The sequence below is a fragment of the Tupaia chinensis genome, unplaced genomic scaffold (genome assembly GCF_000334495.1).
Source record: "Tupaia chinensis unplaced genomic scaffold, TupChi_1.0 Scaffold000023_1, whole genome shotgun sequence".
In the NCBI taxonomy this organism is placed as follows: Eukaryota; Metazoa; Chordata; class Mammalia; order Scandentia; family Tupaiidae; genus Tupaia; species Tupaia belangeri.
In genome coordinates, this window is record NW_006159453.1 from 2,475,578 (window position 1) to 2,492,604 (window position 17,027).

Consider the following 17,027-nt stretch of genomic DNA (forward strand, 5'->3'; position numbering starts at 1 on the left):
CGTGAGCCCCGGGCTGTCCGGCGGGCGTGGCTGCTGCGCGCCGGGGCTAAAATTTAATCTTGATACTAAGAATGAAATACACAGAAGAAATAAGAAAGTCTAAGAGATGTGTGGCTATATTCTGATCATTTTAATGTTTCATAAGGGATCTTCAAAAACTCATGGAAGATGCATTTTATGAGGAAACTATGCATAGGTTTTAAAAACTATGCATGAAAATAAATGCATACTTTAATTCCACTTCTTGAAGTTCCCTTGTATCTTTTGTTGAATTAGTAGAATCACAGTTCATATTTGCCTTATCTTCAGTCGTTATGGGGTTAGGTATATTTTGCCTATAAATCAGAATAGAAAAATTTATTACTTCTTTGAATATAAGGCTTTGGTTATTGTATAGGAAAATAATTAAACTCTTTTCCTCACCCATTTCAAGGTTCACAGTTGGCATCCCTAAACAAAGGACAGGTTGACAAGAGAAAAACAAGAAATTTCTTTTTTCTTTCTTTCTGTTTAAAATTTGATGTGCACAAGAGGAAGTGAGGGAGAGAGCGAGATAAGGTGAAAGAGAAAGAGAAAGCACGAGAGCACTCCCTGGGCCCTGGTCACGGTGCAAACCTTTTTTCTCCAATTCCTCCTGTCAGAAACCTGGACATGCTTGTACACTCTCCATGTGTTTTTCAAGCTGCTGGGGTTCAAACACAAACCCTTGTCGACCTCATGGGTTCTATCTTTCTCTACACTATGTTTAACCTGCACTACCAGGCTGGCCCATGTAACAAATTTATTTAATCCAAGTTTTATGTGATACTGGAACCATCAGAAGTGAAGACCCAAAGAACAAAGTGAAGACCCAAACAGTTTTTATGCTAATTCTGATAAAGAAAGTAGAAAGTTGTGGAGAAACATGACTGGATAAAAGGGTATGATCTAATAATAAAAACAAACTGGGGAGAAGTAGGGGGAACTTAGCCTATTTGTTCATGTTCTTCTTGCCTCTGTGTTTAGTATAGGCCAGGACCCCTCTGACTTCCCTACTTTTAGTCGAGGGAGGTCAGAGAATTCCTTTATGACCATGCTTCACACAGAAAGGCAGGGGATGGTCAAAGTGACTTTTCCTTTTGAGGCCTTCCCAATCTCCTTCAGTTCAAAGTATTTTGGGGTAGGATTTTATGAACCTTGATATTATCCTTGGAGGTCTGCCTTAAATATCTCGGGATCTTAGCTTAGCTAAGCGTATGATGTTTATTAAACTTGTTTATACTTGCTTTCTCAATATATTCTAATATCCCCCATTACTCTCAAAATAAAATGAAAACTTTCACCAGATAAGTCCTTCTACATAGTTCCCTGCCTATTTCTATGACTTCATCTCTTGTCACTTTCTCCCTCAGTTATTCTCTCTCCAGATCGATCTTCTTGCTATTCTTTAAACACACCAAACTTGTTTCTGGTCAGGTACTTTGTACTCTCTGTTCCTTATACTTGGAACACTGTGTGTGTGTGTGTGTTTGTGTGTGTAACCAGAGAATATGTGAGCTCACCAGCATGCGTGCGAGAGAGATAAAGCATCCCCCCCCCCAATGAATCGTTGTTGCACTGCAATCCATTTTCCTCCACTTTCTCATCCCATCTCGATTTGGGGATGCAAAACATACATACATGCCCAGTTTGTTTTTCAAGTCACCAGGACCGGGATGCAAATTGTGGTCAGCCACGTCATGGGAGTCATGAGATCTAACTCTGTAGCTCTTAACTGCCACACTGTGGGGCTGTCCATTTCTCAAATAGTTTACATAGCCTGCACCTTCATTTCATTAAGGTCTCTGTTCAAATATCAACCCCTCAGAGAGGTCTTTCCATATTGTCTTACTTAAATTCACCTTTACTGAGAGGAAGACAAAACAATGTCCATTTTGTTATTGCTGTTTTCCTTTTCTTGGAAAAAGTGATGTGTTTATTTTAAAAATTGGGGTGACAGTATCCTTACTTTATATTTATTTTTTAAATAATTATGTTATTTTATTTATTTATTTTTAATTTGATGATAGAGAGAGAAAAGAGAGGGAAAGTGAGAAAGCAAGCCACTAGGTCTGGGACTTGAACCGTGGTCGGCCATGTGGGAGTCCAGCACCTTTAACCACCATGTCGCCTGCTGGCCCCAGTATCCTTACTTTATTATATCAGAAGTTATATGCAGGTGGAGCATCCCTAATCCAAACATTTGAAATCTGAAATACTCCCAAATCTGAAACTTTCTGAGTGTCCACATGATGCCACCCACATGTGGAAACTTACACATGTGACCTCATGTTTTGGATCATAGAATGCTGAGATGTAAAAATATGGGTAAAATTGCCTTCAGGATTTGTGTATAAGGTGTATATGAATTTTGTGTTTACACCTGATCCTGTCTTCAAGATTTCTCATGTGTGTGCAAATATTCCAAAATTTGGAAGTATGGAAGACAGGCTGATTCCAATAATTTCAGATAAGGGAGATGCTACTGCAGCATATATCTAAAATACAATATGAGCTTTAGTTACTAGCTTTAAAAATCGTTGCTCCATCATTCTGTAAGATTGTTCTCAGCTTTATTTTTATATGTATTTTTTCCTTCTTTCTTCCTTTTTTTATGTTTTTAAAGAGATTTTTTGCCTTAGGCCATGTGCACTAGCTGGAGAGAGAGACAGACAAACAGACAGTGAGAGGGAAAGTGAGAAATTGGGGGGTAGAGCGGTGGGGGAGATAACCACGCTGCAGACCATTCTCCTCCTAGGATCTTGGGCATGTGCATGCGCACACACGCCCAGCATGATTTTCAAGCCACCATGTGTAGGACTCGTACCGCAGTTGGCCGTGTGGGAATCTACTGAGGTAAACACTGTGACATGTGCTGGCCCCTCCTTATATACTTTTCAATACTCAAAAGTTTTTTATTTGTTTGTTTATTTATTGCTTTCTTCAGTAAAAATAAGTTCTGTAGAAGAACCACCTTGTGTTGTTCACTACTGTAAACATAGAACATGGAAAATGCACACCATATAGTATAGTTAGCATTTATTCTTGACAAGATAGCGAACTGAACACTGACTAATTAAGAAAATTAGAAGACTTCAGGAGCTTTACTTAACCAAGCACTTAAACTTACTAAGCTGTCTCAACAGTGTTGCTTAAACTGAAGTATTTCGTAAAGAGCATTGCCTTCTAAGAACTTTTTCTAAGTGGCTAGTCTATTGAGGATTGAACAGTGGTATTCCCACTGTCAGTTTTCAATTACCCCTATCTCCTGGGCTGTAGCCTGGGACAGAGAGGGAATAGAAGCAGCACACTTTGGTTGTTCTGATCCTCATCAATTAATGAATGATTAGCATTGCTTCCTGTACAGAAGTTTCTTCTAGCTAGCAATGATGGCATATTCAGAGAAATGGAAGTAATTACTCAAACAACTAAAAAAGTTTTAACTGCTTGCTTCAAGAAAGTGACAGCCTCAAGAAAGTGGCAGATGGTGTAATGGTTACATCTCTGGACTCCCAGGTCTGGACTCCCACGTCTGGACTACCACAGAGTCGACCACGTTCCAGTCCCAAAGTGGCAGATGTGAAACTCATGCTGGGAAAGTGTGCCCAAAATCCTGAGAGAAGAATGGAGGAGAAGGGATTGTAGGATGGCCACCCCCCTACCGCCCCGGGGCGGTGGGGGGGTGATTTCTCGCTTTTTGTCTATCTGTCTTTCTCTGTCTATCCAGCAAGCACTCACACCATATAGCAAAAATCTCTTAAAACAAAAAAAAGAAAAGAAAAAAAAGTGGCAAACATGGAGGAAGGAAAAGACTGATGAGTTTCGAAACAGTCTTTGTAAAAGTATTTGACTTTTTTTTAAAATTTATATATTTATTTTAATTTGCCAGAGGGTACATGTATTCATCAGAGAGACAGAGAAAGAGAGAGAGAAAGCATCCCATAATAGGGTGTACTCATGCTATAATCCCTTCTCTATTTCTTTTTTTTTTTTTTTTGGAGAGGTTTTTGCTATAGGGCGCGTGCGCTCGCCAGACAGAAACATAGAGACAGAAAGCGAGAAATCACCCCCCCCAGGGGAGATGGTCACGCCACAATCCCTTCTCCTCCTTTCTCCTCTTGGGATCTTGGGCACGCACGCACATGCACCTGGCATGAGTTTTAAGCCACTGGGTCCGGGACACGAACCGTGGTCGACTACATGGGAGTCCAGCGACATAGCCATTACGCTAACTGCTGGTTCCCTATTTGACTTGTTATACATTGTGCACATATATCTTTGATAGAAGCTTAAAGAAAAAAGAGAAAGAAATTAGTTTCGTAATGGAGGATGGTCACCAAAACAGTTATACTATTTAGACCTGGAGCAAGTTACTTAGCCTCTGTTCTTTAGTTTTCCTAATCTGTGCATGAAAATGATATTAATAACTACCTATTTTTTTTTTCTTTTTGGAGAGGTTTTTTTCGCTATAGGGCGCATATGCTCGCCAGACAGACAGAGAGAGACATAGAGACAGAAAGCGAGAAATCACCCTCCAGGGGGGATGGTCATGCTGCAATCCCTTCTCCTCCATTATCCTCTCGGGATCTTGGGCACGCACACACACGCGCCCAGCGTGAGTTTTAAGCCACCGGGTCCGGGACGCGAACCACAGTTGACTACGTGGGAGTCCAGCGACATAGCCATTAGGCTAACTGCCATTTCCCCCTAATTTTGTTTTTTAAAGGATTAATTGAAGTACTACATATAAATTATTTAACATGTTCTAAGTTATAAATGTTATTTTATCAATTATTTAGTTTTAAAATTTATATTATTGTCAAAATGAGAAAATCTTCTTAGTATATTAGTTTACTTTCCTATTTTAATAGGTTTTTGTTTTTTACCACTCAAGTAGAGACTGGTTTTGCAGTACAATTACATAATAACACAATTTTATCATACTTAGTAATAAATTCTATTGTGCTTTGGTTCTCTTTTTTTTTTTTTACTGAAATCAAAGTGTTTTCTATACTTGAACAGAATTATGTTTGAAGAATCTGAATGACTTATCATCTCTGGACTTGATAAAGATGGATGATGACGTTAATTTCAAACCAACTGGTAATTTTCCTATTATTGTTAGTAAATTTAACAATTGCTTACTTAAAACTAAATTAAAATTTTGTTCTTACCAGAATTTAGATGATGGTAGAGCTAAATTGTGATCTCAGGCTTTTTTTTTTTTTTTTTGGAGAGGTTTTTGCTATAGGGCACATGCGCTCGCCAGACAGAGAGAGACAGAAAGCGAGAAATCACCCCCCAGGGGGGATGGCCACACTCGCGCCCGGCATGAGTTTAAGCCACTGGGTCCGGGACTCGAACCACGGTCAACTACATGCGAGTCCAGCAGCATAAACATTACGCTAACTGCTGATCCTTATTATGGCAAATTTTAGCTGCAGATTGAAATGCTCAAATCTCTGAGTTGCTTAGACCTGATAACACTATGGCAGATATCCTTTGCCCATTCTTAAATAGTATTGAGCATTTGGATGATTACTTAGGCCCCTGTTAGAGACAAAAAATATATTTTTCTTCTACCCATGTTAGATTCACTGACTGGGGCCCCTGTAGCAATAGATGAACAGAGGAAAGAGTAATAACTTTTACATGACATAGAGCCTTCATAAGAAAATGAAAAACAAGGACCAGCAGTTAGTGTAATGGCTATGTCGCTGGACTCTCACATAGTCAACCGCGGTTCGCGTCCCGGACCCGGTGGCTTACACTCAGATTGGGTGCATGTGCGTGCATGCCCAAGATCCCGAGAGGAGAATGGAGGAGAAGGGATGTGGCGTGGCCATCCCCCCTGGGGGGGTGATTTCTCGCTTTCTATCTCTCTGTCTCTGTCTGGCGAGCACATGCGCCCTATAGCAAAAAACTATCCAAAAAAAGAAAGAAAAAAAAAAAGAAAATAAAAACAGTTGTACCAGAAAAATGGGGTGTGAGTGTGCATAGTAAACTGATTTCTGAGACAAGGAGAGTTCGCATAGACAAAGGCTTTGTTGTGGAAGACATCAACTAGGAGAGGGGTGGAGTCCAAGAGTTTTAAAGTGCTGTCTCCTTAACTGAGAGGAGAGCAAGTAAAGGCATGCAGGAATGTGGTGTGAGGGTTTGGGGTTGGCATCCAGGTGCTTCCCAGAAAAATTTCTATGATGTTATCTTTGATGGATGGTGCTGTTTTCTTAGTGCCAAGCAGTCACAAGGAGAGTCCAGAGCAAGATGTTATTGTCAGATTTGTTCTGGGTATAACTTTGTTGGAATGCCAAGAAAGTCTTCCCTTCTTCAGCAAAACCTGTAGCACATACATAGATGAGAGCCCTATTCTTTTATTTTGAAAAGATTTTTTTTTTGCCTTAGGTGACATGCACTCACCAGAGAGAGAGACAGTAAGAGGGAAATGACAAATCACCACCCCAGAGGGGAAGGGCCACACAACAATCCCTTCTCGTCCATCTCCTCCTGGGATTTTGGGCATGAACGCACACGCTCCCAGCATAAGTTTCAAGCCACTGGGTCCAGGACTCTAACCACAGTTGGCAAAGTGGGAGTCTAGAAACATAACCACTATGCCATCTACTCACCCCGCTACCCCTGTTCTTGAGAAACTATATTCCAATCTCCTCTTCCTTGTTATTTTGTGTATGTATGTGTGTTCATAAGGATTGAAATTCTTTGGAATATTTTTAGATAGCTTACAATTAAATCCAGTATCCTCTTAAGTGAATTACATTTCACAAATTACTCATTTCATCTCCCGAACTCCAACTATTGTGCTATTTCCAAAAGTTGATTTTTAAACTCCAATTTAATTTAAAAATATTACTCATTTTTGTTTTGTTTTGTTTTTGCTATAGGACATATGTACATGCTGAAGAGAGACAGAGAGAGAGAGAGAGAAGGAAAATAAGAAATCGACCCCCGGGGTGATGGCTATGTTGCAATCTCTTCTCCTTTATTCTCCTCTCAGGATTTTGGGCACACACACACAAATACAGCCTGTCTTTCAAACTGCCGGATCTAAGACTCAAATAGCACAATCAGCCATGTAGAATTGAGCCACCTTAACCACCACAAAACCTAGCCGACCCACTATATTTTTAAAACCATACTCCTTTTAGAATATTCTAAAGATAGTCTTTTTTTAACTATTTTGATAAATAGGTCTTGATTTTTCCAGACATCATAATAGCTTTATTTCCTTTCTAACAAGGTATATTAGTCATTTTAAAAACCTTTCTTAGTCCTTTTGGCCAGAACTGCCATTTTCTTTTCTTTTCTTTTTTTTTCTTTGGAGAGGTTTTTGCTATAGGGCGCGTGCGCTCGCCAAACAGAGAGAGACATAGAGACAGAAAGCAAGAAATCACCCCCTGGGGGGATGGTCACGCCACAATCCCTTCTCCTTCATTCTCCTCTTGGGATCTTGGGCACGCACGCACATGCGCCCCACGTGAGTTCTAAGCCCCCGGGTCTGGGATGCGATCCGCGGTCAACTACGTGGGAGTCCAGCGACATAGCCATTACGCTAACTGCTGGTTCGTAGAACCGCCATTTTCCAGTAATCCACAAAAATGACAAAAACAAAAGGAAAGAGGAGAGGCACCCAATATATGTTCTCTAGGCCTTTTTTTAAAAAAAAATTATTTATTCAATTTTTTATTTATTTTAATTTGACCAGAAAGAGATACACACACAGAGAGAGAGAGAGAGAGAGAGAAAGCAAGCCACCAGGTCTGGGACTTGAACCGTGATTGGCCATGTGGGAGTGTCCAGCACCTTAACCACCACGCCACCTGCTGGTCCCTATATGTTCTCTAGGCCTTTTAGAAATCATGGAGTGGTTCCTTTGGCAACATATATGTGAATCTACAAGAAAGGTGATGTTGTAGACATCAAGGAAATGGGTACTGTTCAAAAAGGAATGCCCCACATATGCTACCATGGCAAAACAGAGTCTACCACGTTACCCAGCATGCTGTTGGCATTGTTGTAAACAAACAAGTCAAAGGCAAGATTCTTCCCAAGAGAATTAATGTGCGTATTGAGCATATTAAGCTTTCTAAGAGCAGAAATAGTTTCCTAAAACATGTGAAAGAAAAAACAGAAAAAAGAAGTAAACCAAAGAGTAAGGTACTTGGGTTCTACTGAAGTGTCAGCCTGCTTACCCAGAGAAACACACTTTGTGAAAACCAATGGAAAAGAGCCTGAGCTTCTGGAACTCATTCTCTATAATTCATGGCATAATAGGTGTTAAAAATAAATAAACTCTGGTCTTAAAAAAAAAAAGAGAGAGAGAAAGAAAGACACCTTGGGACCAGCAGATGATGTGGTGATTAAGGCTCTAGATTTTTCTTTTTTTGGAGAGGTTTTTACTATAGGGCATGTGCGCTCACCAGACAGACACAGAGAGGCAGAAAGCGAGAAATCACCCCCCAGGGGAAATGGCCACACCGCAATCCTTTCTCCTCCGTTCTCCTCTCGGGATCTTGGGCACGCACACACATGCGCCCGGTGTGAGTTTTAAGCCACTGGGTCCAGGACGCGAACTGCGGTCAACTACATGGGAGTCCAGCGACATAGCCATTACACTAACTGCTGATCTCAGGCTCTGGGTTTTCTTGTGGCCAACCATGATTCAGAGATTGCAGCATGAACATCCTCCCTGGGAGATGACTTCTCACTTTCTACCTCTCTGTCTCTGATGAGAGCACATGCCCTGTGTCTAAAACCTAAAAAACAACTACAAAAAACCCTCTCGAGACCCTTTTTCTCAACTAGGCTGCCCCACACTGTTTTCTTAGATTTAATTATCTCTATATTTAATTTTGTCTTTATATATTATCATTAATTGGATTTTGTCCTTCAACTATTTTACATGAGATTATTTCCCTAACCTCGTAAGTTCTAGAGATTGTGTTTTCCACATTTTTTGGGGCATATCATTTGTAAAAGGTATCACTCTAGGTACAAAATAGATGCTAAGGGAATATTTGTTAAACTGATGAAACAGCAACATATTTTTCAGCTGAGGGGGAAATGTTCATTTTTCTATTTTTTTTTCTCACAGAGGCAGGAAGATTGATGGCTTGGTATTATATTACATTTGAAACAGTGAAGAAATTTTGTACAATCAGTGGAAAAGAAACTTTATCAGACCTGGTAAATTTTCACTAGAAAATAAATATATAATGAGATAGTGTAAGGTAAGAGTAGAGAAACAACTCATTTGTATATCTCATGTAATTTAACAATGAAGGAGCAGAAAGGGAAGCATTTCTGATCATTACACCTTTCTCAGAATACCTCTGATCGTGAGATATGGAATATTCCTCCTTAGAATATATTTTATTTTCAGTTGTAGCTCAGAAATAAAAAAAATTTATACACATTCTTAAAATAGGCATGGCAACTACCTTATATCTTATATAGTAATTCTGATTACTTTGGTGTGGTAATATGTAATACTGAGAAAGATTCCAAAACAATGTAGTACAGTATATTGGAAAGTCTGCCATGAGTGAAGGACAATAATTTTTAGCATACATGCAAGATATCTGCAACTTCTTCCCCAATTCTTTTGCATTGTAATAGCAGTAACAATAGAAATAGAATAGTATTAGCAATAGGCTGGGGGAAAAAAAGACTGTGGACAAAATGGGAGTCATAATAGGTTATGCTAAAATACCAATAGTGGGGGCAGTTTTGCAGCTACAGCAGTGAACAGAGCCATAGGGATATTAACTGCATGGTTCTTTCTCCCTTTCCTAGAGACATGAATATGAGACAGGTATTTATAAAAGAAAATGTTTTTCTCTCCAACTTAAACCATTCATTTTTGTTTAAACTAAGTTAATTACTGTGATGATTGTACTGAAAAATGCACACAGAATTCCATTTATTATTAAAACGTCACATGAACAAAAATTTGTGAAAAATACGAAGTTTTGATGTATTTTCTTGTAAATTAGGATTACAAAATGTGCAATATTAACACTAACAGATTTGATCTTGAGTTTAGCGAATGTATAAGAGAATTACAACTAGTATTAGTTTCAAATTATAGATGCAGGAGACCAAAGCAGAGTGTGCTTTTGCCCAGTCACCTGGCAGAACGAGGCTCTAGCATCCAAATTTCTTAAAATCTATAGCATTCTCTCCTAAATTAGCTTCAATTGGGATAATGATTGGCAAACTAGAATGATGAGTAATACAAAGATCTTCAAAAAGTTTTTTGATAATGTATATTATGAAAAATTATGCATAGATTTATTTTTTTTATTTTTGGTACCAAAATAAACTTGTACTTTAATTCCATTTCCAACAAAGTTTTCAAAGTCTCTTTGTGGTAACAATAGTAGAAGTAATAACAAAAGCAACGGTTATTAAATGCTTATTATTATGTGGTAAGAACTGAGCTAAATGTTTTAAATTTTATCATGTTAATCTTCACAGTTTTATTAGTATAGAACAGTGTCTAACATAATGTCTGAGTTTTATAAGCATTTTTAGTGAATGAATGAATCCTTAAACAAGCACAAATGTATAAAGCAGCCTTTTTCCTGTTATGTTAATTGATAAAATCACAATGGCTCAAAGTAGTATGAAAAATAAATAATTTTGAAAAAAAGGATGAGAGAAAAGAAGTAAAAAATGGACTTCACTAAATGAACAAATGCTGAAATTTTATAGGTTTCAATGATAGCCAACTGCAAGGAATTTCTAGATGTGCAGTTAAGGACAAGTGAAAAGAAAACACTGAATACTTTGAACAAAGATCCAAATCGAGTAACTATCAGGTGAAAAAGTTACATATGTTTAAATAAGTTTTAAGACATTTTAGTTAAAATGAATAATAAGTTTTGCCATATGTTTTTATTTATAGATTTCCAATGGAAGGAAGAATTAAAACAAGAGAGATGAAAGTAAATTGGTAAAGATAATTTTTTTTATATGTGATACCATCTGTGTGCACATTAGAGAGAAATAGACAGATTAGAGAGAGAATACCACTCACCCCAATAGGACCTGGTCATGCCACAATGTTTCTTTCTCCAGTTCTCCATCCTGTCAGGTCCTGAACACACATGCTCATGCTGTTCTATTCACTGGGGCTGGGATTTGAACTTTAGTCAGCCATGTAAGATCTAGCATCCTCTGCAAGGTTTGACTACTGCACGAACAAGCCGGTCAAAATAATTATTTTTAAGTCTGAAAATACTGACTACTGGTTCATGATTTATATTTATGAAGTTTTTCTTTTTCTATTTTAAAACATATTTTTAAATTTGTCTTTTTAATATAAAAGATAACATGTTTATATAAAAATAAGAAGTCAGAGTGTAAAATTAATTTCCAAGAACTCTCAGACTTTAATTAAAATAGATTATTTTTGATTTTTTTAAATTAATAAATGTTTATTGAAAGTGTGTAGTGTTGGGATGAGGTGGACCATAGAAGACATGCTTCTTATGGTTCTCATAGGAGCTTTCAAGTCAATTTGAATAAGAACCATATATAGGGGGACCAGCAGTTAGCGTAATGGCTATGTCGCTGGACTCCCATGTAGTGGACCACAGTTTGAGTCCTGGACCCGGTGGCTTAAACTCACGCCAGGTGCGTGTGCATGCATGCCCAAGATCCCAAGAGGAGAATGGAGGAGAAGGGATTGCGGCATGGCCATGCCCCTTGGGGGATGATTTCTTGCTTTCTGTCTCTCTGTCTTTCTCTGTCTGTCTGGTGAGCGCACGTGCCCTATAGCAAAAACCTCTCCAAAAAAAAGAAAAAAAAATAAGAACCATATATATAAAAATTTAAAAATATAAAATATATAAATATAAAAATAAAAATATAAAAACACATACATTAAATGTTGTAGCATTTCAGGAAAGACAAATAGGGAAAACAAAAACATGAGTGAAGGAATATGTATATGGTAGTAGATGATTATTCTGCCAACAGTGAGATGTTCGTATAGAGAAGTAGAAATGGAGAGGGTATATGAAGTTTATACTGCAACTTGTGGTAACTTTTATCCAACTTGCAGTCACAAATGCAATAATATTCTTTTCTACTATGCTAAGTGCTTGGTTTCTTGAGGACTTAGGCCTTAGTGCTACAAGATTTTGGTTTAAATGATGTAATTTAAGGTGAAATGTTTGTTTTTTTTTTTTTTTTTATGTGGGTCAATAAAAGGAGTAGCTTTTTCCTTCTTAGCAGGTGAAGGTAATTTTTTTCGCCCAAGTCCCTTGATTTCTACAAACCAATTTTCTCATTTTCATATACAATTTATCAGGCAAATCTGTAGCTTGGGCCATGGAAGTTAATGTTCTGTTTCTTCTCTGTATTTCTCTAAAAGTTCAGATATACTTAGAGATCATAGAGAATTTAGAAATTATATAACCTAATTTCGTCTTATAAAGGAGGCTGGTAATACCAAGGTAAGTTGTAATTTGGCCAAGGTTATGTTGCTATATGGAAGACTGAGTTATAACTAAAACCTAGATCTCCTGATTCTTACAATGTTTTTTTTCTGTTATACTCTGTTTCATCAAGTCAAATTAAATAGTTATTTTTTTCATAAGCATCTTTTTATTAAAGATTTATTTAATTTTGTTTTATATATATGTGTGTGTGTGTGTATTTTAATTTGCTGCAGGACTCATGTGCTCACGAGAGAGAGAGAGAGAGAGAGAGAGAGAGAGAGAGAGAAATTGAGAAAGCAAGATGCCAGGTCTCAGACTCAAACCGTGGTTGGCTATGTGGGAGACCAGTGCCTTAACCACCACACCACCTACTGCTCCCCCCACCCCATAAGCACCTTATGAACACTTTATTTCTAATTTCAATGCTTCTATTAACCTTGCCTTAAATTGAGTAATACATTTTGATTAGGGTTTTCAGATTTAAAAGTTGATGAATTTGTAATTGATTTACACATATTATAAGAAAGTACCCCATTATTTCCTACCTTTGTGCATCTTATTTGAGCATAGCCAGGAAAAAAGAGAGTGTCTGTCTGTGGTGGGTTGTTTCTTAATCCAGACTTTATAGTTTTTTGGTAGGTGATGATGCTTAATAGTTACCACTTTCATGAATCACTCATATCCATTTTACTTTGCTGAATTTCAGATCTGTGCTTCTCTAAGTAGATGTTAATCCTCTCCATTTTAAGATTTTATCCTTCAGGCTGGCTCTGTAACCTAATGGTTAAGGGAGCCAAGTCCAACATGGCTAACTGCAGTTTGAATCCCAACCCTGGTGGCTTGAAAAGCATGCTGGACTCGTGTGTTTGTGTGCCCCAAATCCTGACAGGATGGAAAAATGGAGAAGGCACTGTACTGTGACCACACACCAATGGGGAGTGCTTTCTCCCTCTTTCCGTCTCTTTGGTTCTCTTTTCTAAGTGTGTGCCTTCTAGCAATTAAAACAAATAAAAAATATTTATGTTTGAAGTTTCTGCCCTTTTAATTTTTAAAACAATTTTGTTATCAGATTTTTTTAAAGAATTATTTTTTTATTATCTTTATTTTTCAATTTTGACCAGAGAAAGACAGAGAAAGAGAGAGTGAGAGTGCGCAAGCCAAGGTCCGAGACTCAAACCAAGGTCAATCATGTGGGAGTCCAGTGCCCCTAACCACCATGCCTCCTGCCGGCCCCTCTGCCTTTTTAATTTAAGATCATATTTTATTTGTCATAGCTTTAATTCCAAGGTCTCCCCTCTTCAGGTCTAACTCTGTCTTCAACTGGTATTTTTTTAAATTTTATTTACTACTATTATTATTATTATTATTTTATAGAATGGGTGTGCTCACCAGAGAGAAAGAGAGAGAGAAAGTGAGAAAGTAAGACACCAGGTCCAGGACTCAAACTGTAACCAGCTCTGCGGGAGTCCAGTACCCCAACCACCACACCACCTGCTGGCCTCTTTAACATATTTTTCAATGAACTCATAGGATATGATACAAAGCCACTATACTAAGCACTTGATTGCCAAACCCTGACTTTCTTTCATATGAGAGAATAAAACCTCTGTGTTAAACCAATATGGTTTGGTCACAGTTAAATTTGTTATTAGCTGAATCAGTACCTTATCTTATTTAATCTTTATGTAAGTAACCCTGATTTAGTCTTAGAGAAAGAGGGAAAATACCATACCCAAATCCCTTCTCCTCCAAATTTCTCCTGGGATTTTGGCCATGCACATATGTGCATCTGGTGTGATTTCTAAGTCACCAGGTCTGTGACTTGAACCATGGCTGCCCATGTAGGAATCCAGTGCCTTAATCACCAGCAGCCTGCTAGCCTAAGAAGAAATAAGAGTTTTGAAAATGAGAAATTAAATGGGGCCAGCCAGTAACATGGTGGTTAAAGCGATTGCATTCCACATGTCTGACTATGAAGTACCAGTCCTGAACCTAGCACCTTGAAAAACACACTGGACATGTGTACATGCCCAAAAATCTTCAAAGGAGGGAGAAATAGAGAAGGGATTGCAGCGTGCCCATCCCTTGTGGGGTGCTTTCTCTCTCTCTCTTTCTTTCTTTGGATCTCTGTAGTGAGTGCATTTATGTTCTAGCAAATTAAAAAAAAAAAAAAAAAGAGGATCAGCAGGTGTTATGGAAGTTAAGAGAGCTGGATCCCACATGGCCGAATACACATCCCCCAGAGGGTGACTTCTCATGCTCTCTCTCTTCAGCAAACACATGTGCGCTATAGCAAAAATTTAAAAAGAGAGATTGAGATTGAATGAATAGTGAAGTATAAAAAAGTGAATGAACTTTTAGAAGTTAGGGAAGGGTTGGGACCAGCACATAGCCTAGCGGTTATGTTGCTGGACTCCCATGTAGATGACCACGGTTCAAGTCTTATACTTGGTGGCTTAAAACTCACTCTAGGCACATGTGTGTGCGTGCCCAAAATCCCAAGAGGAGAATGGGTGGCATGGTCATCCCCTCTGTGGGGATGATTTCTCGCTTTCTGTCTCTCTGTGTCTCTGACAAGCACACACTCTACAGCAAAAATCTCTCTCTCAATAAAATAAATAAATAAAAGTTAGGGAACGGTAGTCAATAATGATTTCCTACACTAACGATGCAAGATATAGGTTCCATGTGATATCAGACATACTAAGGCAGAGAGAAATTTTAAGAAATATTTCAGTCAGTGATATCAATTACTTTAAGATAGTAACTTCTAAAATGAAATAATGAAATTTCTTCTTTCCCTCAGTCTTATTCAGGCTCAGCTAGGATGCATTCCCATACAAGACTTTGCTTTGACACAAGATACTGCAAAGATTTTCAGAAGTGGCTCACGAATTACAAGATGTATGTTACACAATCATGGATTTTCAATATATTTTTTAGTAATCTAGCCTATTAGATTTAATATTGAATTTATTTATTTTTCAGGGTTGTCAGAGTTTGTGGCTACTCAAGAAAAGAAGTTCAATGTATTATTAAATAGTTTGATTTTAGCTAAATGTTTTAGATGTAAACTTTGGGAAAACTCTCTGCATGTATCCAAACAGCTGGAAAAAATTGGTAGGTACTGGATATAGGTAAGCAGTTTGGCAATGCCTGCAATTTAATCTGTATTGTACTCTTAGGAAAATTATTCTATGCTATTGTATTATAGATCTTTAAGAGAAATACATGTCTCTATGCCTTAATAAGGTACTATGCTTTTGAAAATCTGATTATCATTTACTACTGCTTTAAGAATTTCATTTGGAAAAAAAAAAGAATTTTATTTGAAGTCAACTTTGAACAGCTCATGTGAAAGCTAATAAAAATATTCTCACTTCAAAATTTGTTCTTACACCAAGAGAGAAATTTTGCTTCCGTAATTAGGTAAAACTAAATGATGTTTTTCTCTTCTCTTTTATGACTAATGTTTCGTTTTGATCTCAATGACAAGACAGTTACTGGTTGTTCTTAAATTCATTCCAGAAAAGTCATGTCACTTATTTATATCTTTTAGTTGTTTCTAATTGTCAGAGGGTCTGTGTTCCCCTCAATGGGGCATTGTTATATGGCAAAGCTTTTTTCTGTATTTCCTCATCCCTTCAGGATTTGGGGCATATACACATACGCACTTGGTGTGCTTTTCAAGCTGTCATGGACAGGATTCCAGCTGCAGTCAGCTCTGTGGACTCCAGCTCCCTATGCACAGTGTTTATCTGCTATGCTGTGGGACTGACCCTATACCTTAACCTTTTCTCAGTTTTCAATAGCAATAGGATATTCATATTGGTATTCATAGAGATTCTGTAGAGAAAAAGTTGTGCCTGAATTTTTGTTATCTGTTGGAACCTACGGTAGGATGTACACTGAAAAACTTTTAGGGAGTATCTTTATAAAGACTGGAACTCTGGAATTTCCTAGTTTGCTATCTTTGACTTACTGATTCTACTCCTTCCCAGATATCTTTGATTCTAGAAAGAGCTGTTATCCCATCACTGTCAACTTTGTTAACTTTACAACTTTTATATTAATTTTGAGGACATTAAAAAATTATGTAATGGAAAAAATATGTAATGGGTCTTTAGGAATTGTCCTATTATTCTGTTGAATAAAGATCTCCAATCATTTTGTGAGGAAGTCCTACTTTTTTATTTTGGGAGAGTTTGGTTTTTTTTGTTTTTTTTTGTTTTTTTTTTTTTGTTTTTTTTTTTTGCTATAGGGCATGTACACTCACCAGAAAGACACAGAGAGACAGAAAGCTAAAACCCCCCCCCCCCCTCCTCCAGGGGGGATAGCCACACCGCAATCCCTTCTCCTCCATTTTCCTCTCAGGATTTTGGGCACGCACGCACACGCACCGAGTGTGAGTTTAAGCCACCGGGTCTGGAACTCGAACCACGGTTGACTTCATGGGAGTCCAGCAACATAGCCATTACGCTAACTGCTGGTCCCAGCCCTACTTCTGATTTTCTTAAAATTTGAAATCAGTGGAGTAGCAGAGGA

At 37.9% G+C, this 17,027-nt stretch overlaps 1 protein-coding gene across 2 annotated transcripts in view; it reads left to right on the forward strand.

The window, feature by feature from the left end:
* Positions 1-17,027, forward strand: part of HFM1 (helicase for meiosis 1) — a 106,588-nt gene that overhangs the window by 51,037 nt on the left and 38,524 nt on the right. For both annotated transcript variants that reach the window (XM_006140160.2, XM_006140159.2), the window contains exons 19-24: positions 5,041-5,121; positions 9,128-9,219; positions 10,750-10,856; positions 10,943-10,990; positions 15,289-15,386; positions 15,471-15,602. In XM_006140160.2, the coding sequence (XP_006140222.1) occupies positions 5,041-5,121; positions 9,128-9,219; positions 10,750-10,856; positions 10,943-10,990; positions 15,289-15,386; positions 15,471-15,602 (558 nt within the window). The remainder of the gene's footprint in view (positions 1-5,040; positions 5,122-9,127; positions 9,220-10,749; positions 10,857-10,942; positions 10,991-15,288; positions 15,387-15,470; positions 15,603-17,027) is intronic.